Genomic DNA, 25362 nt, shown 5'->3' with positions numbered 1-25362 from the left:
TGCAAAAAATAAATAAATAAAAATTAAATAATAATAAAAAATAAATAAATAAATAAATAAAAATCTTTAAAATTAAGCTTTTGGCGCCATTAAGCAAAATCTTTTTTTTTTTTTTAATTTAAGGTGAAATATGAGCTGTTCACCTTGTCGGTTTAGGAGAATAGCTCGGTCGTTCTGTATTCCAGTCGCATAACGCTGTGCCTTCATCAGTGTGACCCTGTGAGCCGCTCTGAAGTCTGATCGCACATGTGACGAGCCGCTGTGATGGACTTCTGTGTGTTGTTAGTAGTAAGAGAGCCGCCTCGGGCCTGACAGGTCTCTTTCCTTCTGAGCTGCGGTTCTGAGATGCTTCCTGCTGTCATTAAAGACCAGGGAAAATCCCATACAAACCCTCGCTGTCCTGCACAGTTACAGATCACATGCCCAACAGAGGAAACACAGAACCTGGCAAGCGCTGGCTCAGCCTCATGAATTCAAACCAGGACTTGTGTTAGTTTTATTCCAGGAGAGGTTTATAATGTTCTGGTGAGCCGGTAAAACCCTGACGCAATGAGCGATGAAGTAAAGCTGAAAGGTAAACACGCCAAAAATGAGTGATTCAATGCTGACTTTTTGTGTTCGTTTTTTTTCTTAGTGAATGGTTTTGGCTCATTGCTATGCAGTACGTTGTGTGCATCAGTTGTCGGCATTGGTGGTGTATTGTGGGTGGTTTCTAAATGGTTTCTTATGCATCTTTGATATTCTGAGCCTGTGTAAAGGCTACATTTTTATTTATTTTTGTCTATACCAGGTGAAAATTGTTCACCTAAGACCGTAATATCACACGTCTCCTTAACAAGACACATCATCTGAAGATTCATTCATGTGTGTAACTCATCAACATCATACGAGCAGTTATAATAATGCTGGTCTCGGCTAACAGTCGGTTCTGCTCCAGCTCAGAGTTAACAGAGGAAAGAAACAGCTGTCATCAGACCACACAACAGCCTGCCAATCGATATCACAACATGTTTTCTTCATTGCCTGACAGCAGGATTCTTGAGATAAAGCCATAGGTCAGACGTCCGTATAGGATGCTTGATGCTCACTCAGCAACACTGGAGAAGAGAAAGTTCACCAGGACAAAAAAAAACAAATTAAAATAAAATCATTCTGTCACTTATTAATAGCAATAAATATTAGGAATTGTTTATTTTACAAATCACAACTTCTCATATTCCTTTCATTTCCCCCAGCCTCGTAATTTTCAATTTGTCAGAATCATCTGTCAGGACAAGCTGCGATATGAAGGAAAAGGTGGTTATTTTCCATCCCTGCAAACCTCTAATGGAACCTTTAATTATATTGCATGTCAAATTGCCCTTAATATCAGTGGCAAGTCATAATTTGTGAGTCTGACATTGACGTTTCCAAATTTCCCTGGCAATTTACTGAGAACTCTGCACATTGTGTTTCTTGGTTAACTAGCTCATGAATGACTTATTGACCTTATTTCTCAGTCTTTGTTTGGATGCTAGATTATTTTTGCAGTAAATATCATGTTTGATATGTTCTGTCATTATATATGATCTTCTCGGCAATGCTTTACTGAATTACAAACCCTCAGTTGCACGGAGTGGATGGAAATTAATCATGATTTTACTTTTCTGACATGATGCATTTGATATTTAATACCACTGAGAATAAATAACATGCTCCAAAAACACCACTGAATATTTAAAGAGCTATAGAATGTTTCTGGGTAGAACCATAAAAAAAAAAAAAAATGTTACTTGAAATAAAATAAAGTAAAAAAAAAAAATAAATAAAAATCATTGTTTAACAACTTTATGTGCAAAAAATAAAATAAAAAATAAAACCAACATTTTAAATATGCATTTTAAAAATGACAAAGCAAATTAAAAACAAAACAATTAAATAATCAATAAAACAATAAATAATAAAATATGAAAATGAAAAAAATAGTACTAAAATACTAATATATATATATATATATATATATATATATATATATATATATATATATATATATATATATAAAGCACACACACACACTTTGATCTTCTCTTATTTCTAAAACATAGAATAAATGTTTCTTTTTGACTTACTGTGGATGTGTTTGTTCTTTATATTGAGGTGTATTTCCATGAATCACCTGTGATGTGTGTATGGAGAGACACTGAATAATTTGAACGTGTGAATGTTATTTCTAGTCAAGCTCAAATAGGTTTAGATAAAGCTCATAAATCTGCCCTTAAACTCCTGAATGATGGTCTAAAGTCGAGATGGCATATCTGCCTGTATGTGCTTACAATGCCAACTATTATCGACGCCGAGACTTCATCTTTACACAGTCTTTGATTTCCCAAAGCGCTTTAATTCCATTAAATCCTTCTGCTTGTGCTTAGGCAAGCATCACTACTTCTATTGTGTCTGCTAGGCGGTTTTGGGTGGACACTGCACTTTTCGCTCACTGGTTGAGAAAATGTGTAAAAGATTTACGTTGAAGGAGGAATCCGAGCTGATATCTGGAAACTAGAATATCATAGACAGCAAGAAAGCACCTACAGTAACCATACAGCAATGCATTTAAAAGTGAAAGAATGGAAATGGCAAATGCTATGAGTCTTGTTGACTTTCATCAGCGCTCGACACTCCTTCGGTGTCACCTGCCGTTCAGCCGTTACTCCCACTGGGTTATTCTGCTAACGCTAGAAAGATGTGCTACTCCAAAGGGATTTATGAGTGATTAATGATATAACAGCCTGCTGTCATTCAGATACTGCCGTTCAATCGCTCCTTCAGATGTTCAGGTGGCTTACACCGGGAACGGCATGAACCAGGAAAACCGCATTTGTGTCGCCGGTCTAAATATTTTTGAGAAAGACCATGACGTTTTTGCTAGTCAAAGTTAAATTTGCATCTTTGCATGTTCTGAAACCTAGTTTGCTGCCTACCTAGATACATGTAAAAGAAAGTTTAAAATTTTTAAATTATGTATTTTGCATATGTGATTCTGGAGCACAAAAGCAGTCATAAGTAGCACAGGTATATTTGTAGCAATAGACAACTGTAATGCGTTAAAAACTCCGTAATCATCGGGAAGAAGGAGGCGGGAACCGGCGGACAATCAAACAACATTTTAATAATACAAAATAAACACAAAACAGCGCACCAGCCCCTTACGGACGACTGGTGCGCTCAAATAAAAATCAAAACACAGCTAAACGCCCAGGCCTGGTCCTCTCTCGTCCTTCACTGTCGTCGCTCGAGTTTTATATCCTTCCATCTCCTACATGGGACTAGAGACTGGCAGTGGGTCGCAGGTGTCACTGATTTCCCAATCATTGCCGGCTTCCCTCCTTGTTCCCACGTTCCTTGGCCCCGCAGGCTCCAGCCCCCTGGCGAACGGCGCCGACTCCTCCGCTCCCTCACGGACAGCAGCCGCCCCTCCATATCGTGGGCGGTCGGCAGCGAGCTCGCCCGTCCCCGGCAACTAGCTCCAGTCCACCGCCTCGAGCATCCATGGCAGCATCCTCCTCGCCAGCTCGATGGCACCACGGATTCACCACAGCGGCGAGGGATCTTCAGCAGTGCGTCCCTCCTTCTCCCGGGTTTCGGCACCACTGTAATGAATTCAAACTTCGTATTCATCCAGAAGAAAGAGGCGGGAACTGGCGGACAATCAAAATGAAACTTTAATAATTCAAAATAAACACAAAACAGATAAAATAAAATCAAAATCAAAACACAACTAAACGCCCAGGCCTGGTACTCTCTCGTCCTTCACTGTCGTCGCTCCAGTTTTATATCCTTCCATCTTGTGTATCGCACAAAATCTGAGAAATAAGTTGCAATTGCTTTGCGAAAGCCACAAAATAGGTCTCCATTCAGCAACATAAATTGCATGAATTTAGAGAGGTCTGTTGTCTAACCAATAGAAGATGTGCCATTCATTGAAAATGTGACAGTTTTGCGGTTTGGTTCAGTGATGTTAATCAGTGCAGAAGCTGCACACTTCAACTTGAAGCATTTGCTAGAGCTCTATGCGCTGAAAATCACTGATGCTGTCTCAAAACGACAAGCTTGGAAGGCTTCTTTAGAACAGGACACTGAGAAACAGAGACAGACAGAGAAGGATACGTGCTGATCACACTGAACGCCTGCCAATGCGTCGGCTCTTTATCACGCTCACAATGGGGCCACACTGACATTAAGCTCCATCACTGTCAGCGTATCAATGGGGAACACATCATCTATCACCTGACTCCAGAAACGCTAGCTCTCCTCTTCCCATCGCCCTCTACAGCTGATACCACAATCCCATTTTTACCTCAGTTCAGCCAGAGAGGAAGAGCAAAAACCCTAGTTTTATCACGTAATGTAGAAGATAAGAGACAGAGAGCTGGCTGAGAAAGGTCAGCTGCAATGGGATGAACAGGCAGCGAAGGTCACAGAGATGTTGGATGAGATCTAATGACATCTGAGCCCCTGAGTTTAATTGTGTCATCTGTCCACCTTTTGGATTTCGTCCCACTGGAGCATCAGCCGAGGAAGTTGCAATCGCTTTTATACTGTAAGAGAAGTTTTCACGCGAAGGTTCGGCGATCATCTGCTGATCTTTGACCTCGTGCATGAGACTGATATTTACATACGGCGTTTAGTAGCAGATGCTTTTATCATATTTGCGTTTATGCATTAAGCAGATGCTTTTATATTAAGTGGCTTTCAATGGAGGAATGCAAGACAGTGGTATTTATATTGTACAATGCCATTAGAAAGCTAGGAAACGAGAGTCAAAAATGCTGTTCAGAAAGTCATCTGTTAGGCTTCCTGTGTGAATATAAATGCTTGGAGGAGAAAGCTTTTAAATGCAATATCACTGTATTCATATCAGCAAGTGCGATTTGGTAGCAGACACATCTTTCTTAGTAAGTAAAAATTGTCTTTAAAGTAATTTTAATAGCTTTTAAATTGAATTATGCATGATTTTAGCCTGTCCTTGGCAGTTGTCAGATTTTTAAAAGCCATGTTTTGTAACATTGAAATACACGATGGCCTTTACTAATAATTTTTAATGGCTTGTGTGTTTACATCATTACAACATCAATGTTTGGGATCAGTAGGATGTTTTTTGAAAGAAGTCTCTCCTGCTCACCTCTATTTTTGGATCAAAAATACACCAACAACTTAAAAAAATAGTAAAATATTTATTACTACTTAAAATAACTTTTTTCTATGTAAATATCTGTTAAAGTGTAATTTATTTCTGTGATGCTCCGCTGTATTTTCAGCATCATTCCTCCAGTCTTCAGTGTCAAATGATCTTCAGAAATCAGAATAATATGATGATTTACTGCTCAAGAAACATTTCTGATTATTATCAGTGTTGAAAACATTAATATTTTTGTGATGCATTTTATTTTTTCAGGATTTACAGATGAATACAATTTTTATTTGAAATAGAAATCTTTTGCAACATTATACATTTATTGATCAATTTAATGCATCCTTTCTGACTTGAAGTGTTAATTTCTTTAAAAACTGTACTGACGCCAAACTCTTGAAAGGTAGTGTGCATTGAGTTTGGACGATGAAGGTGAGGATGCATCAGATTATTTGCATTGCACATGTGTAACTTCTAATGAACCCTTGCTGGTTTCTCGATTTCTCTGCAGTTTGTGCATCATGTCTTCATAGCTACAGCTTCTGCAGATGTGGCCTCAGTAATGCACTTTGTCAAGCGTCTCAGCGCTTTGATGTTTGCTCCAGAGCTCACGTACTCATGCATTTTGCCTCCAGCCACTTCATGCAGCAGTTCGCCGTGGACTCATGGACAAACTCTTCCCTCACACTGTCTTCTAATGCGATGTCTGCCCTGGAGCTCGTGTAAACCCAGTACTGTGACTGTGTTAATGTGATCATGCTCATCATTAGTAATCATGGTCACAGTTGCGTTGTGTTTTAAATGTATTTCTTTCAGTCTGACGGAAGTATGCTGGAGCTGTAAATGCATGACGTGTTTATGGATTCATAAAATGATACCGTCGGTGTTCGATAAATATATTGCTATTAGTAATCCATCAGTCTTGTAGTAAGTTGATGTCACTTGGCTTTAAATGTGACTCGTTCGATCAGAGTTTGAGGTAGCGATGTGTTTAATTATATGCTCGCCTTGTATATAAGGTGATTTTTGAAGTGGTTTTTCTGTTTGCTTGTGTGCTCTCCACTTGCTTTTCGAAGCGGTCAGAAATGGATCCAGGACTTTGATTCTCTCCCACAGTGTTTCCAACAGCTTGACCAAATGTTAAATAATTTGTGTTTCATCTAATCTGACCGCTACAAACAGATTCATCTCATATGTAACCAGAAACTGCACTCAGCGTCCTCATTACCCCCGAAAGTGGACGTTGTGTCATCATTTACCTGTCATCTCAATCCCAAACCTGTATGAAGTACTTTGCTCCTTCTGTGGAATGCAAAAGAAGATCTGAAAAAGTTAAAGAAAAAAGTTCTACTTGTTGAATTCAATGCATTACTTGTAATCATTCATATAAATGTACTAATTTCTATGCAAAAATTGTTTCTACATAAGTTTAATTTAATTAAAGTGTACTTAAAACATACACTTTAAAAGAATATACTTCAGTGTGTACTGAATGAGATGTTTTTTCTTTGGAAACATGGTTCATGTGTACTGCAAGATGCACTGATGAGCATTTAAGGTAAGCTTAGATCTACTTTAATTTCATATTGATTAAAAGTCAGTGTTTAAATATATTTGAATCATGTACATATTTGTAATAAATGTAATAGCAAATAACACTACAGTTAATTAAAACTTCAATGTTACTTTGTATGTGCTTTGGAATATTAGCTAACAACTTTTTAAGTACATTACAAATGCATTGAGTGCATGTGAGTGTGTGACGTGCAGGTGAGTAAAGCTAAACTATCCCAGCTCGCTTTTAAAGTTAGATATAAAACACTCTTTTTATGAACGTCCCCTAAACCGTGATAAAATCCCCCGTGAACCTGAGCACTAACAGAGAGCCGCTGTAGCTTTATGGGAGCTCTGATGAGGTGCTATTAGCTTCAGGTGCCTCATCACAGTCTGTAAGCGGGACTCAGTATCTGTGCTGCCGCAGGAGGGGTAATATCTGGGGAACGGGTCATGATGACACAGGGAAGTAGATCCTGATCGCAGAAACAGACACAGACAGGTGCGACTGCACTCAAGTCTGACACTCGTTACTGCTCCGAGCTTCTTTCACAACTCTGGAAAACTATCAGAGGTTTCAGTGAAGTTGATGAAATCATTTAAATTGGTTAGACGCGCCTGTGAAGACATTTATAATGTTACAGAGGACTTCTATTTCGAATGAATTCTTTCTATTCATCTGAAATATCACAAATATTGAGCAGCACGACCGTTTCCAACATTGATAATAATCAGAAATGTTTCTCGAGCAGTAAATCATCATATTTTCATGATTTCTGAAGATCATGTGACACTGAAGACCGGAGGAATGATGCTGGAAATACAGCGGAGCATCACAGAAATAAATTACTGTTTAACATGCATTCACTTAGAAAACTGATTTTCAATTGTAGTAATGTTTCACAATATTACAGTTTTTACTGTATTTTTTTTTAAATAAATCAGAAGAGCAAAAGAGACTACTTTCAAATCAGATCTTAAAATCTCAAAAATCACAGTCTTATGATGTTTAATCTTTGTCACAATCATATTATGTGGACATAATATAATAAATGTTTATTTAGTAAGTATGCAAAATATGTAATTTGTGAATGTTGTATTATTAATTTTACTACAATAATAATAATAATAATAATAATAATAATAAAAAATATTATATATATATATATATATATATATTTTTTTTTTTTTTTTTTTTTTTTTTTGCATTGCATTGCATTGCATTGCATTTTTTTTTGCAAACAGAGATCCAACAATCACCAAGTTTAAGACTTTTGGTGTCAGTAAAGTTATTTGATCTTATATAATTCATATATAATTAATCATTCTGCATTTAATTTGTTATTTTGAAGCCACTCCTCGACTAAACAGGTGGTCACCAATTAAATGATTCACAGAAACCAAGCCACTGAAAAAACCTGAGTTTGTTTTCCTCATCATAAATCATACATGTTATTAGTGATTAAAATGAAACTGATTATCAAAGTCTCTGGATTTGTTCCACTTCTATATTCTTATTCTTACTTTATAACCAATGCATCTGTATGTTTCTTTTCTAAAATGCGTTTAGCAGCATCAGGGCCTACTTAGTCATTTTGCAGATGCTTTTATCCAAAGCGACTTATACAATTGGGGAATAATCCATCAAGCGATTCTTCTTAAAGAGGCAAACAGAAACAGGAAGTGCTTGTAATAACAAGTTTCAGGCATTTGTTCAAATAAGTACAAGATAAGGAATAAGTAAAGGGAAAGACACAGTTTTTTTTTTATTTTATTTAGGATGAAGGATCCTGTGATGAAACATTTTTTTCAGAGATATGAGAAAGCAACATTACTGACCTGATTTACACCTGTCAGTAAAATCGAACTCAAAACACGTGGTTGTATTGAAGATGATGCACGGCAGTGAAAATAAACAATGCATTATGCATGCAATTTTTACTTCTTTTTAAATGAATCGGTTCCATATTAAAAACAAGCGGATTTCATCTCTAACTGATGGAAATATTCTGTAACAGTTGAGTTCCCACTGTTATCTTATGCCTGCATCATTGTGAGCAGATGGAGACAGACTCAGATTCGATTGGACAGCTGCCTATAATTGATAGACCAGCATCTGCTGTACTTCAGGATTCATCTGCCAATAGTCATTGCATTGAAGGAGAATATCTCCACCATTCATTTAGTGCAGGAGAAATGATGGACACACATTTCAGTTCTCCATACTGACTCTTCCCACTGGTTGCTCTTTTGCGACTAACTTCTACATCTATTCATGTTTCATATTTTAAGACTAAAACAAAAGATGGATTCTTTGTTATCCTTCATTAAAAAGCACAACAACAATAAAATGGCAAGATGCAATGACAAACTAGTTGACAAAACGTTTATTAATAAAAATGAATAATATAAGGCACACACCACGTTCTGTATTATATAACGACTAATAAATTACAGAACGTTTACCAAACACTGAGGAATAAAAATTACAAAAATAAATAAAACAGAGCTTCCAAAGCATACGTGAAGTAAAGAGCAAAGATAACAAGCTTTTCAAAACGAAAACAAAAAGAAAAGTAAAACTAAACTTGATGCTAGCAACATGTTCACCTTCTCTGGTTTAAGAAGCGGTCATTTACTTTACTTTAGCTTGAAAACCATCCATCTTTTCTTCAATATTCGCATCAAATTCAAGCTAACAACAAGTCAAGTCATTTAAGAGTACTTACAATTTAAAATGGGTCATATGACGATTTTTTTTTTTTGTCTGTTTGGTGTAATGCAATATGTTTACGTTGTTTAAGGTAAAAAAAAAAAACACATTATTTTCCACATACCATACATTATTGTTGCTCCTCTCTGCCCTGCCTTTCTGAAATGTTGTGATTTTTACAAAGCTCATCATTCTGAAATGCGGGGTGCGCTGTGATTGGCTGAATACCTTAAGCATGTGATGGAAATGTTACGCCCTTACCATATTTGGAAACACACAGCGTCTCCATGACAACAATCCTACAGCCAGAATAAACAGTGACATATTGTGTGGGCGTGTTTAAAAAAATATATATACAAAATTAAAAAATAAATAAATATAAATATATATATATATATTATTATTATTTTTATTTTTTTTATACATGGAATTTGGTCTTTAGAAATTCTCCTTTTGTGTTGCAAAGCAAGTCTGGAACATCATGAGAATTACATGAGTTTCTTTTTTGATTCAATAATTTCCCTTTATTCAGGTTTTTAACATTTTGGTTTCAGTATTTGTTGCATCTTTAAGGTCCATTTCTTTTACGAGTCTGGAGATTTAGCTGGAAAATTATACTATACAGTCGCTGGAGTTTATAAGCAGCTTGCCGGCTTGAAGGTGTTTTATAAAATGACATTTATTATTATTAATATTACTGCTATATAAGTGAAGTTCTACTTTATATTGCATTAGGAAATTAAAATGTAAGTCTTCTGTCTTACAAAAACTGCTGTTTCCTTTAGAAAACGCACGTCTATTACATAAATTACAGGTACACGCCAATATTTTCATCAATATATTTTAAATCCTAATGTTTTCTTAGGCAGATTTCTGTGTTTTTCTCATCGCACCTGAAATGATCCCGGCGATTGAAACGCTGTTGTGTGCAGCAGAATAATTTAATAGCAGCTGCGTGCTTGTTTTTCTGTTATTACAGTAATTTCCACGCTGCTACAATATTCTGTTATTGCATTCAATATAATGATTTCAGCAAGAGCACAGGGTGACGTGCATATACATAATCATAGCCATAAAGATGCCATTATTAATATGCAATGATACTAATTTCAGCTGCTGTGACTGGGAGGAGATGATTTGTAACTATAGTTTGAATGTGACCTACTGAGTCATGTTTTGATTTATTCCTAATAGATGTTCTTTGATATTTAGTTTCATTCTGCCTGCACATCACAGAGGGCTGAACTGTGCTTAATTATTTTGTCATCTCTCACCTTACCAAACAAATTACGCTCGTATTCACGGCATACCAAATGAAGACCCTGTGTCATTTGGGCGGAATAATGAGGAAGACCTGAGATATGAGTTTTGAATCAAAAAGTCTTTTTTACCCAAAATAGCCAGTTGGGGCAAGTTATCACATGCTTTTATACATTTTATGCAGCCGATTGTTTATTTCAGTTGGTGAAAACCATGATTTTTTTTTTTTTTTTTTTTTTTGTGTCCGATCTCATTTTTCCTTCATTTTTTAGGAGTTCTAGCTGCTGTGAGCAATATTATTTTACCACAGATAAAATGTGACTTGTACCTGACAGAAATTCCTGCAATATGTGGGCTGAGAGATCACAATACAAGACAGGAGTCAGGGATGAGATTTAAGTTGAAGCAAAGCAGTGTAAATTAAATGCAGTAAATGAGATTTGACAGTTTCAGCAGAGGGGGAAGCTTTCAGTGAATAGCACATAATTATTTCCTCACACTTCCCAAAATGGTTTATATGACACGTGAATGAGTAAATCTTCATATTTTGTTAGCAGACTACACAACATTTTGCATTGTGGGATTGTTTTCATGTCAACAGAGTTATGACGACTTCTAATACAAATATGTTCAACCCTGTTAGACGAACTTGAGTTTGTAGCATTAACACAGATTGTTTATACACAAGCTGATTACTCAAAGTGTGTGAATCACTTTGTAGGAGATAAAGGTGGAGCTGGGGAAGGAGGAGGGTTTCTGAAGTGTGCTGCAACTGCTCGGGAACTAGTCAAGTATTTGAATGTTGAGCAGAAAGCTCATTGGCTATTGATACAAAAAAAAACAAATAAGCTGTGCCATGTGATGATGTCATCACGTCAGATTGAGTTAGGCAGATTGACCTATCGGACTGCGCCATCTAGAGTTTCATGTCAGAACTTCGGATTTGCACTGACTAAATCAGTTGTAGCCCTGGAACCAATTCACTAGTTCACGCTTACATATAATTAGCTGAGGTATGGTATGCGTATTTGGCATGCTGTCCGGGGAATGGCCCGAACCTAAAGTACCCCCCCTTCCCCGTCTATTTATAAAGTGAACTCAAAGTGGGGAGATGGGGTGGAGGAGGGATGCTGATAAACCGTCAATGGATGGAGGTAAGTCAGCGATATTTATACTATGGGATTGATTACTTAATTATGGTCCCCCTGTGTCGATTAGGCTAAGTATCTGACGCGCTCCTCCCGAATCTTGTTAATAAAAACATAATTTAATCTTATTTCAGTTAAAATCAACACCTAGCATAGGACACGCCAAATGTAGCTTATCTATTTAACTTTTTAAATTATATATTTTTTACTTATTTAAATAAAGGACAATCAACATCCTCAGCTGGCTCTCCTACCATGCATTTTGTTTCACAGTAAAAAAAAACAAACAAAAAAAAGTAAAAAAAAAATTGTTTGCGACAAGCCTCAAATCAGGCCACACCCCCTGATCGTTCAGGGTGCAAATCAGGCTTAAAATCTTCAAGTGTGTGGTCAACTTTAGATATTAATTGTTTCTAGAATTGCCATTGCTAAAAAGTAAAACATTTAATTAGGTGTAAAACATTTTGATAAGAAATTCACTTTTTATGTAAAATTTTAGGTCTTTCTATGCACCAGAAACATAAAATAACTCTCCTTTTTAACATTTACTGTCCTACTCAGTCCTATGCAAAAGCAAGACATCTACTGCCTAATTTCTTAAATTAACAAGACAATTTTATCAAGTTACTACAATTTAACAATTAATTTAACAATTTCAATTATTTCACACAATGTTAGGTTAATGTAACGATCAACATTATTATGTAAAAAATAACTTGATGTCAAAATATCAAAATAATGTTGGCAGCCTATAAATCCAGAATAAATTTGAAATAAATTTTTAATATTTTTTTTTTCATTCAAAAATCATTTGTAGCCATGCAAGGTAATTGTTATAGCCTATGTGTTTTTTTTTAATCATTTTGTGTTGTTTTTAAAAAAAAAAAAAAAAACACTGTGATAGATAGATAGATAGATAGATAGATAGATAGATAGATAGATAGATAGACGGATGGATGGATGGATGGAGAGAGAGAGAGAGAGAGAGAGAGAGAGAGAGAGAGAGAGAAAGAGAGAGAGCTAATGGTCTTATTTATTTTTTGGTTTCTTTTACAACATAGTTTTTTTAGAGGTAAAAATGTTCTTGACAGATCGCAGAGATTCGCATATGAGATCCAGCCACACACACACACACACACACACACACACACGAGCGCGCGCAGAGAGAGAGAGAGAGAGAGAGAGAGAGAGAGAGAGAGAGAGAGCTGGATGCGCTACTTTCATTCTGCACACAGAGGTTTCGACTCGCGACACAGGCGACTGTCTGTCTCTCTCACCTGCTGAAAATGATCCTCAAATTCACCTGTCTGCTGGGATTGCTGCTCTGCGGCTGTCAAGGTAAATAACCAACATTTTCCGATTTAACTGGGCGGTCAAACAGCGGGGATAAGTTGGCCAGTGTGTGTCCTCGGTCTGACTGAGGGGAGAACGGGTGGGTTTGGGTGTTATCTGGATTAAAGACAACAGTTGTGCTTCTATTTCAGAGAGGAGATCCTGTAAGGAGGATAAACGCGAGTCACGGTGTTTATTTACTGTTGATCCCTTGGCGATAATTTATGATTGACACATGATAAACGTTCATCTTCTGAGGAAAAACATCGATGTGATAGCTATCAGATTTGTATATGTGAACGGATGTTATGAAAAATGATTTATTCGCTATCAATGTTCTCTAAAGCAGTACACTGACGCGCAATTGTTGTTTTCCTCATAGTTTGATTGATTTTTATTTGTTGGTGCAGCTTGTTCTCAGTTTTTATCTGTCTCTTGTAACCTGATGGATTTATTCATAAGAATGTGCGCTATGTTTTATAACGCTTGTAAAGTCCGAGGAACGCTTATTAAATCCTGGCACGCGCGTTTGGAGGTGACGCTTCATCGCGTTTATTTACAACGCGACTGATTTACTCCTAAATCTGTTTGATGGTTTCTGTGGACAGTGTATACTGTGACTGAGAGTTGAGAAAGAGCAATGGAAACGCTCTTCTAACAACGAACGGAGGTGATCGGAACGCCCCCGTTATTAAAACAATTAGTGTTCTTGTCGCGCGTTTGCAGAACGCTTCGTTCATCATAACGCGTTAGTTCTAGATCGGTATCTTCGGCAGAACGACAGGTGGAGGTAGAGTGCTGTTTCATGTCCCCAGTCCTTTGCGCTTCGAGTGTAGAAGCATCTCTCTGTTCACCACCATCCAGATCTTACTATGGGGAAATCTTTGGGGAAAAGCATTGGGATGCGATTTAAATTAGTCGTGGGGTTTCTGTCTGTCTTAGTCTGTTTAGTTCTAGTTATTAGGAAGGGTGACAATTAAATGTTTTGCTGTATAAAGAGTTTTACCAGCCTTTGTTCTTTTTTAAGCGCATGCAATAGCTAGCCTTGTCTATGAAATTAAACTACTGTTGCTTAGGCCCCTAAAGCAAGCTATTTTAATGCTGGAAATCTCATTTCATCTGTTGGATGTGTTCAACTCACATGCAACTATTAAGATGTGTATTTCAAATGCACATTTCATTCTAGTGTGCAGTGCCAAACCAACTGGACATCTTTCCTTTTTTGGATTATTTTTGAAGAGTGTTTCTTAAAATACTACCATGCCTTTAAAATTATTCTGATCGTTTCAGAAATGCATTGTGTAGCAGTTTGATTTGTTTGGACTGACTTTATGGATTTTAGTGGTTGACCAGCTGTTTCAGTGATCATGTCCATGTTAAACACTAGGTTGATTTAAGTAGTCAGCTAATTCCATTACACACATTGGCTGCGTCCAGAACAGATGCCAGCTGCCTAGACAGTCATTGGCTCAGTAGATGACATGAAATGCATCTCATTAAAGTCTTTTTTTTTTCAACCTTCCTGAGATCTTTGTGATGCTCTCCATTGTTAAAAATAATATCTGAAGGCCTCAGGACTCATTTGGCACCTCTGTGGCTGAGAATGGCCAACATTACAGCATATAATGTCAGTTTACATGTTGTGCATTTTGAATTCATTGGTTTTAGCTTTTAATTAAGATAGAGTCTTATAACAATAGCATATTTGAAAATATTTTTAAGTTTGTTGAGACCCCCTAGTGGTTGGGAATCACCAAGTATAAAGTTATCTTTTCTTTTTAATTTACAGCCATGGCTGTGAAATATTTTGATAATACAATACAAACGTGTTCTAATATCCCAGCTAATGTGTTCTAATAACGTTTTGCTAACGTTCCCATTAGGTTGTGAAAATGTAATTTCTCAATGTTCGCTGAACATTCTAAACATCCAGAAAAAAAAAATGTTTTAAAGTTTTCTATTGGATATGCAATTTTAACGTTTGCAAACATTCTGGAAATGTTAGTTTTGAATGTTACTTTTATCTGAACATTCTGAAAAAGTAGCGTCATTAAAAAAAAGTCCAACTAAAATATTTCAGAAATAAAAGTTCGACGAGCAATCAATAAAGTTCTATGCTAATGCTTGGAGCATTATTGAAGACCAGATAACTTGAATGAATGAATGTTATCCATTTTATTGGAACATTTTTATAATGGTGAGAGAATGTTCCTTGTTAGTTTTGGTATCTGTTATTATAGGAAAAAAAATCCTGACATTCCAAGAGTGTCCATCTGTCAAAAATACTTGCTTTCTTTAAATTTAGTGCACGTGTGTTTAAATAATTACTGAGTATTAAAGTCTGTGGTTGTCCACTCAAGAATTGTGTCCTCAGGGAAGAATGATCAAAAACAGGGCACAAAAACACTTCATGGGCAGATTTTCATCCTCGTCTAAAAGTGAATTTAAGAAGCCTGAGCTGATTTGCCCTAAATTTGGACTCTGAATTGTGCAATAATATTACAGCGATTCCTCACACAACATCTCAGATATAAAAACATTTCGTCTTCATTGCGTCTTCACGCTCAGTGTTTTTGAGGTCTGGGCTCTCAGCGCAGTGAATTATGCGCTCTGCGGCATGGCTGCAGCTATCGTGTGCTATGTTAAGTGCCATAATTAAGAGATTTCTCTGAGTTGCGGTGAAGAATCTCAGTGGTGGGAGTATTAAAAGATTTATGTGGAGAATGCATGTCTGAAATGCACCTCCACTGAGATCCGTGCACACTGGGGGACGGAAAAAAAAGCTGGAGTAATGGTCATGCTTGTACAAACACGTACACATGCAGATGCATGCATGCTCTCAATATGAAAGCAGACTGGAGTAACCTTTATTTACCTCTGTGTCTGGGGGAAGTAGTCACACTCCAGCATCAAAACTGTTCAAAGGAATAATGCATTTACTGTAAAATAGTATGTTTTTGGAACAAATGTAGCATTTCATCACTTGTTCTCCAAGGGATCCTCTGCAGTGAATGGGTGCCGTTAGAATAAGAGTCCAAACAGCTTAATTAAAAACATCAACAGTCCATCAGTTAAGACAAAAGCTGAAACAAATCCAAGTCGTTTTTAACTTTGAAACGTTGCTTCCATTTACAATAGTCCAAAGTCAATAATCAATAATAACGCTACCTCCAGTGGAAACGTGTTCTGGTCTGAATCAGGAGAGAAATCTGGATTGGTGTGGATCATTGTGATGTTTTAATCAGCTGTTTGGACTCTCATTCTGACGGCACCCATTCACTGCAGAGCAGTGCTACATTTCCTCAAACTCATCCTAATCTCGGGTGAGCACATTTTCAGCAATTTTGATTTTTTTGGATGAATTATTTCTTTAAGGTAATTTAGTCCCCAATTTCCACTCAGTTAATTTCACAAATAATTAAAGAGAAATTAAGTAACACACTGAACTCAATCTTGAAGTAGAAAGACTAAAAGAGTTTTTTTTTTTTTAACTCTGATAATCTTTGTTTTTATTACTTCGAGTGATAATTGACTTGACAAACAACACTAATAAATATAGATATAACTGTCCATTACACTAGTGAAACCACTAACATTTTGTACAAAATCCTGCATGTGGTCTGTTTTCTGTAAAAGTCAAAGCATCGTTTGATTAATGAGCGGAAGAAAGGACGTATAGAAATAAACCCTTGAAAACAGAACTATATCAAGCTCCTCCCTCCCTGGGGAAATATACATGAGAAAAATCATTTTAAAGTGCAGTTGCATTCAGCAGGCTTCAGAGCTGCATAAAGTGGTAATTTCAATGATGTAGATGCTGCATTCATATAATAATATACTTTGATTCCCATGAGCCACAGAATCAGGGCAGATTTGCATAGATTCTGCTCATAAAATACAGGTAATCCTGAGAACAGTTCACATGTTAACACCCAGCTTTTCTGACTGGGAAACCGCACAGGTTTTTAATCCAAAGTATTTTATCCAAAGCAACTTCTAGTACTCCCAGATAAAGAGATTTTTCATCTAAAAATGAAAAATGAAATCCTTCAAATACAATGTTTGTGTAGAAGTTGCATTTTCTTATTACATTTATCCAAAGCCATAAAGGAGGGCTTAGAGGGCCATAAACCTTTAGTCACAGAGCCAACAATCAGAAATATTACATTTCCCAAATATTGCATAATACTGGTAAATAAAACAAAATGTTTGCAGACATTATAAATATGTACTTTACTTTCCCAAATGTAATGGTATACAGACCTAGAACAAAAATAAATTAAAATAAATAAACATATTATATGCAGCATTCATTATAAACAACATTTATTATAAACACCAAACGTAAATGAATTTAAAGCAAAAAACACGAGGGGAATGCACTATACAGTGGCAAAATAAACTGAAACCCATGGGATAAAACATTTCTGTACTGACCATGCATTTATAATTTGTATTGTATTTGTAATATATATATAAAGATAGCAACCAGAAACTTCAGATTGAGTCATGTAATTATTATATGTTTTAGTTAACACAAAAATTACAATGTGCTTAAAATCTACTTGCTCTCAGGCCAACCAAGAAGTAGATGAGTTTGTTTCTTCATCAGATTTGGAGAAATGTAGCATTGCATCAGTGTATGTGCAGTGAATGGGTGCCGTCAGAATGAGAGTCCAAACAGCTGATAAAAACATCAGAATAATCCAGTGAACATCTGGAGAAGACAAAAGATGTAACAAATCCAGCATTAAAATGCTTTTAACTAAAATACATAGAGTTTATAATCCATAATAACACTTCCTCCAGTGAAAAAGTGTTCTGGTCTGAATCAGGAGAGAAATCTGCACAGATCAAGCAGTGTTTAAACAGCTCTAAAAAATATATGGCTGAATTTTGCTGTTAGAGACAACAAGAGATGCACTTTTTCACTGGAGGAAGAGTTATTATGGATTACAGACTGATAATTAAGTTTAAAACATCTTGATGAATTTGTTTCAGTTTTGGCTTCACTGAATGTTAACTGATGGAGTGGAGTGCTGTGGATTATTGTGATGTTTTTATCAGCTGTTTGGACTCTCATTCTGACGGCACCCATTCACTGCAGAGACACTGATGCAATGCTACATTTCTCCAAACCTGATACTCTTTTCAATTCCATGTACATTCATGCCTATTATCCAGTACATTGTGTTCATGTTCAACACCAGAACTGAGAACGAGTTTACAAAATCTGTGTGATTGTGAATAAAAGCAGATGTGAAATTTCCTAAATGTACAGGAACCAATGTTTGGATTTAGAAATCAGAACGGTGTTTTATCTCAATGAACGTCTCTGCTGTGAATGGTTGCTATCTATTCCTGCTCCTGAGTTTCATGTGCACCATCCCAGTGACTCATCAAGGCTTCGGTTTCCACATCCTCCTCCTCTCGTGGCGCTGAGAGCAGGAGGAAACACAATCTCTTCAGCCGAGTTCGAGACGCTTCACAGGCAGCTGTGAGTGGGCGTCGAGCGAGCTTTCAGAGAAACACAGACTGTCAGTCTCTCAAGACTTTTCTCACATCCACAGTCGTGCTGCGTCTCGGTCACTCCCCACAGGAAAGAACAATCACTAATCAGATCTCTCCACAATCTCGCTTGTTTCTCCCAGACAGCGCTTCGGTCATTTGGAGAGCGTATGAGTAGCGTCAAGTCTTTAGCTTGAGAAAAAAACCCTCTGTAATCTGTAAGTCTGAAGAGATCTCAACAGTGTCTCCAAGCTACAGTAACCTGCAATCAAAAGTCAGAGTTATAATATCAATCCGAGTCCAAGGCATGAGTGAATTGTGCATTCAGGCTGAAAGTCTGTTCTGCATGACCCAGTTTGATTCTTCATGCAATAATAATAGGCTAATATATATATCTGAAATAATATCAGATTTTTTTAAGCTTAAGCTTAAATGTATAGAGAGAGGCATTAGATGAATCTCATAAAACCTGTTGACAACAAAATCCAAAGTCAAAAGACGTATTAAAAAGGTATTAATAATAATAATAATAGTAGTAGTAGTAACAATGTATGCATTATTATTATTATTATTATTAGCAAAAGATGTATTAAAATTAATAATACTAGTTATATTACTCATTTTGCACAAAGAAAACCATCATTAAAATGCAGTCAATCAATCAGTTCATCAATAAAATCACTTTGCATGAAATTATCTTTATTGTAATGTAATAAAATTACATATTTCAATTGTATTTAGATATTTTATTTGTGTTTGTTTTGCTTGTTTTTGCTGTTTTTTTCTAAATTTACTGTAATATAGTAAAAAAAAAAAAAAAGATAAAAATTAAGCTATTATGACAATAACAAAGTCAAAAGTAAATAGATGCGTTAAGAAGATGCATTACACTCATGATAATTTAGGGAAGAAGCTAAAAGTTTGTTTTTGTTGTTTACCAAAAGTGCTTAACGTCATGCAAAGCTATTAGTTTGAAACCTTTTTTAGGTTCTTTTATCTGAAAGTGTTTCATTAGTCAAAAGAAGCATCTTCTTTCGGTTTCATCGTGGAGATAAATGGTGTGACTCAATAATAACAACATAACTGCAGTAGGTCGACAGTAACGAGGCCTTTGTAGAATTATCATTGATTACCGCTGAAATTAATCATGCTGCTAGAGCTCCATAGGTGGCCATGTGAGAATGGATTATATTAGAAACACCAGATGAGTGCCACGCATATACAAAATATCCCATTTGTTAGAAACGCCATTACACACATGCATTAAAAATAAACACCTTTATCTGTATAGCTTCCTCTGCTTTTGAGATGGACAGAATGACCAAAATTTCATGCAGCTAATAAAACCATTGACTTTTCTGAGAGTGTTGAAATTGTTCTTCTATTGTTTTGTTATTTATATTGCCATTGCATATCGCCACCTACTGTGCATTCATGAAAGTACTCAATGATAATCAGTCTGATTGCTTTTATTTTGAAGGTTTAGTGCCATGTTTGGTGTCTGATTCTGAACGTATGGCTTGTTTACTTATTGTGCCTCGTGGATATTTCTTTGCCTTTGTCTAGTGATGCAGTCTGAGATTATATTGTGTTCTGATATGTGCTGCTTGTCTTGAGCGTGAAATGCCAGCTCATTTCTTGTATTAAAGCTTGTCATGTTATTAAATAAATTGCATTTGGCCTCACCAGACCTCAAGTTGCTTGAACCAGTGTTGCATAAAGGTTTTGTTTTTTGTTTTTGTGCAAAAATGCATGTGTTTCTTGTCATCAAACACTGGGAAGGTTTTTGCACTCATTTCATCAGTCCAAATGAATTCAGTTAATTTGCAAAGTCCACAAATATCTCACTAATGGATGTACAGTAATTAGAATTTTGTTCTTACCTCGTTGACATATCTTATATAAAATCAGTTTTTCTTGTGCATTTTTCTCATGCAGTCATTCCTTTTTTAATCTGATTGAAATAGTAGTCAGATTCAAAAACTAACGTTGCTAAAATTGAGCTTTCTAACAGATCTACACACTGCTTTCATATGGATATAAATTAGATTTGTATTGACTGAGATGTTTAAATTGAAGTATTTCAAATCCAATTAAGCTATAAAAATCCAGTTTGATTTCATGCCTAATTAATAAAAATAATATTAATAATAAAACATCTCAAATATTTTTAATTAGGCATGAAAAAAGACCTTGTAATCTATAATCAACATATGACTTACTTGACCCCTATGAAGTATGCATGCAAAATTTTTTTTTTTATATATAAATCTTAAGCTCAGAATTTTTAAATGGATATCAATGTAAGAATGGTAGAAATAGAAATAGTAATTAAAACAGATCCAATGTGTTTTTTTCTTGTTTTTCAAAATCATTTCAGTGTCTTTATTTTTTGCATCCGTTGACTCATGAATATCTCTGAGAAGCAGGTCCAGTTGTAAAATCTGATTTTAGTAGTTGTATTCCTGTTTGATTCCAAGCTGAACTACACAATTCTGTGAAAAACAAGGGAAGCATTATTTGATGATGGTGAGGGTTTGTGTATGTTTCTCTTTTTACTCTAAAATGAACAGAAATGTGCCTCTAGGAGTTTCAGCTTCACTTGATTGCTCGTGTTTAGCTGCGGTAAAGAGCATGGATGTGTTGTTGTTCTGTGTAGAGTGGCCTTTCATGAGGATGAAGGGACACATAAGAGAGAGATGTCACGTCAAAACAAGACGATCTCACGAGACACTCGACTGAGACTGGTCTTCAAACGCAAACTCAGTGTTCACGCTCATTCCTCATGGATCTCTCTCCATCTGTCTCTCTTTCTGTGTCTGTCTCTCTTCACAGAAGCAGGTTTTATTGCTCGGAAGTTGCTCTTTCATAGCTCGAAAGATTTCCCTGATGAAAAGACCAGCATATGTTGTGTTTTGGATGCTGGCTTCGCCATTAAGCTTTTTACCCAGCAAATCATTCTTGCACAAGTTGTGCCAACCTTCACAGTTAAACTGGAGAAAAGCACGACTATGCTGGTCTTTACAGAAAGTTATTAGAGATCGGAGATCCCATGGGATTCTGTAATTGGCACATGTAAACAATGTCACATTTTTTACTTGCATAAAAAAAAGGATCTGATTCTCTCAGGTTTCACTATCAACTTTGATTCAAATGTTGTCAAAAATTGCATACGAGAAATAAAAGTAGAAATGAGTAGGAAACAGTAAAACTGCTCATTGGTGATCCCAAAAATGTTGTATGAAGAGAAACGATCAGTCTGTGCAAGAAACTGAACATTATTTACAACATTATTAACTGTAATCCAGTTTGTGAATGAATCATTCTTTTGAACCGGTTCTCTTTATTGAACTATATGAACCAGTTCATTAAATCAGACTGATTCATCTGAATCAGTTCACGTCTTGAGCAGCAAAGATCTACAAGTTACTCAATCAAACTCACTTTCAGACGCCTGACAGTCAGTGCGACTGGAAATAAGCTGAAATAGTGGAGCATGTGATCCTGTGATGAATGAACTGATTCAATGCTTCAGGAAACAGTTCGACTCGGACCGAAGCGTGGTGAGCCGCTGATTCGAGCATGAGTGAACCCAACACATAAATGAAGCGACGAATTAATGTTTTTATGGTTTACCATGGTTTATGAAAAAAGTTGAGCTGATGAAGACTAGTTTCTTCACTTTATATAAAACATCCACGTTTCACATCATTATCGGGTGCATTTATAAGATGTATTTGATAATTCATTGTGTGAATTCGTAAACAAACACATGAACTAAAGCAGACCGTTCGAACGAATCAGTTCACAGAAAAGAATCAGATTTCCCGATTTGTCTGAGGCTCTGGATTACAGGTAATAATGTTGTAAATATTCTTGCACATACTGATCGTTTCACTTCATAAGACTTCAGGAGCCACAGGGATTAATTCTGTGTTGCCTGTATTTGCTTTCTTTGATTCTCAAAATCCCGGTAGCATTGACTTACATAAATTTTATGACCACGGTTTCAGCTTAAAATGTTGTTTACTGTTCGACTGAAGAAAAACATGTCATCTACATCTTGGATGGCCTGAGGGAGAGTCAATTAACAGCACATTTTCATTTTTGGGTGAACTGTCTCCATTTGCTCTCTGGCTAATCTCGTTATCTAAGAGAATTGAATCTCATTTGTGATGTTTCCTTTCCTTTTCTTTCTCGTTTTATTCCATTCTATTCCATTATCCTTATACATCATTTTATTATTTAATTATATTAAGCAATTTTCTGCAGAGGACCGAAGCACTTAATGTGCAGTGATTGAATCAATAGTAATTAAATAAATAAGAAACGGCATGTAGACATTTATAATAATTAATTAAATTAAATTGTCCATAAATGCACGCATTTATTGTCTAATATTCCATTAAAATGGAGCAATTATTCTTTTAAAAATGTCTTCAGTTTTGAGCACTTTTGTCCTCTCCTAGTTTTATCATTCAAATCACCTTTCTTTTGTTTTGGCTTTGACTTTATAAGTCATTGCCCTTTGCAAATTATGATGAAACATTCACTAAATTCAGTCGTAAATGCTGTGAGCGTTTCATCCATTTTCATTCAAGCCGTTCAGAAGCGTATGCAAAGTGTTTGCGTAAACTAAGTTAATGATGTTTATCTAGGAAGGAGTAATGATGCTTCCTTTATATCAGACGCACATGTTTACCTTGCTACTGGAACGGCTGCGGCTCATGATTAAGCAATGACGGCGTTAACGTAAGTGTCTGAGTCGTTCTCCAGTTGTAGCGTTGGCTAAACAGAGGTAATGGTGTTTGTTATCAGACGCGGTGGAATGAGAGAATGTGTTTGTTTGTGACGGAGCTGTGATACCGCAGGGGCAGTCGATGGCTTCATTTATCACCGCTGCTGGTGAAGCATCACACACACACACACACACACCGAGCACATCGGTAAAATATCTTGGCATTAAACACCATTGATTACTTAACTACATTTCCCATCATCCAAATAAGTAATTGTTCAAATGACCTTTTCTTGTTTGTTTGTTTGTTTTCATCAAAGGCATTAAAGTATCTACTAATTATGGTAAATAGTAAATTATAATCTAATAGCATAATCAAATTAGCTAAAATAAGTGGAACACAACAGTGTGGGAATTGTGAGATGGAGGTTGAAGATGTAATTTTGAATTCCAAATAAAGTTGCAAAGTTGCAGATGCTATTTATGTGATCTCATTTAGTCAAGGTTGCTGTTTAAGTCCACTTAAGGTTATTTTTTTATTAGGCCTTTAAACATTCCAGTCAATAACTTGTTGAAATAATAAATAGATGACTAGTGAATGGACTATTTTTGGGGGGCGCTGCAACGTGCAATTATTTAATGAAACTAAATGATCAGTTTGTATTTTGCATGATTACAGACCCTTGTCCACTGAGCATTGACATCTGCTCAATCGAAAACAGTGCAACAATTACTCTATTTATTTATTTTTTGATAGATCCTCTTCAGGCCATGCATCAAATGGCTTCCTTGGTCACATTCATGTAGAAAATAGTAGATTAAATGATGCATGACGATAGTGTGATATTTCAAAACTATAATTAGCCAAAATATGCTTTATATTGAAGTGCATGATATTCAATCACGCATGCATGCTTTACAGACTGTAAATGGCGGTGAAACTGTAGTATTTCACTGACTTTCTCACATATCATAAATATAAACTCATTTTATCTCATTCCTTATTCTAAAACAGCCATGTTCTCTATACTGTAGATTATACAGACGGGAAGTCCTTGATGTTACCTGATGCACAGCACATTTTAAATCAGTTTGAAGAGTATAATGAATGATTGCATCTTCAGTGTTTTTGTAGCATGCTTGATAGTTTTATAATGAGGTATAAATGTTTATGAGATGTGTGCAAAGCGATAAAACACTCCATTTCAGTCCCACGGCTGACCCTCCTCTTTACTGCATGGAGTCTTGTTCAGACGGATCCACAGACAAATCTCTGCTATCCTAATCCAGCTGTTTACAGTTTCAAAGGCGAGCATGGCTCTCCTCGGCCTCTCTAAGTGATGCAAGCAGCCACCAAAGCGGAGGAGAGAGCCAGAGATCACACAATGAAAGCAAAGACGGACAAGAGTAGCTAGGCTGTGGCTCCCGGAGGACTGCAGATCCAGTGTGTTTGGTCCTTTTGGCCGCTGCTTTGAAGATGCAGTGATGTGTAATAAGGACTTTGAGGAGATCCAAATACAAAGGCGCCAGTGGGAGGATAACTATAAATGAGAAAGATAGATTTAGAATTATTATTGCTATTATTAGGAGGTGTTATATTAAGTGCCTTTGTACTTGTTGAGTAGTTCAGTGCTTGTCGATCAGAGAGATTGAAGGTGCTGCCATGCTTGACTATGCATAAACAGTGATTAATTTGCCGGAAAACATAATTTGTCATTTCTGTATCCAACTATATATGCAAGCTTTACTGTCCGCCGTCCTTTGGCTAGTTGCTGCATTTGCATGAAGTTTAACTTTGCTGCTTCGCTAAGAACAAATGACTCAAATCTCCGACACTACTTTTGTTTGGTATGCTCACTTAAGCTAAAGAAATAATTCTTAAATGCATTTTTACAATTACTTTTATTCCGCTTAACGTTTGTAAACAGTAAGTTAACCCAGT

General features: G+C 36.2%; 1 protein-coding gene across 3 annotated transcripts in view; it reads left to right on the top strand.

Moving 5' to 3' along the window:
* The first annotated feature begins 13065 nt into the window (after positions 1–13065).
* LOC132143340 (neural cell adhesion molecule 2-like) overlaps positions 13066–25362 on the top strand; it is a 227431-nt gene continuing 215134 nt past the window's right edge. For all 3 annotated transcript variants that reach the window (XM_059553465.1, XM_059553464.1, XM_059553466.1), the window contains exon 1: positions 13066–13180. In XM_059553465.1, coding sequence (XP_059409448.1) covers positions 13129–13180 — 52 coding nt within the window. In that variant the 5' untranslated portion in view covers positions 13066–13128. The remainder of the gene's footprint in view (positions 13181–25362) is intronic.

Source organism: Carassius carassius, chromosome 7, assembly GCF_963082965.1.
Source record: "Carassius carassius chromosome 7, fCarCar2.1, whole genome shotgun sequence".
Classification (NCBI taxonomy): domain Eukaryota; kingdom Metazoa; phylum Chordata; class Actinopteri; order Cypriniformes; family Cyprinidae; genus Carassius; species Carassius carassius.
The sequence above is the reverse complement of the archived record's forward strand: the minus strand, read 5'-3'. Positions and strand labels throughout refer to the sequence as shown.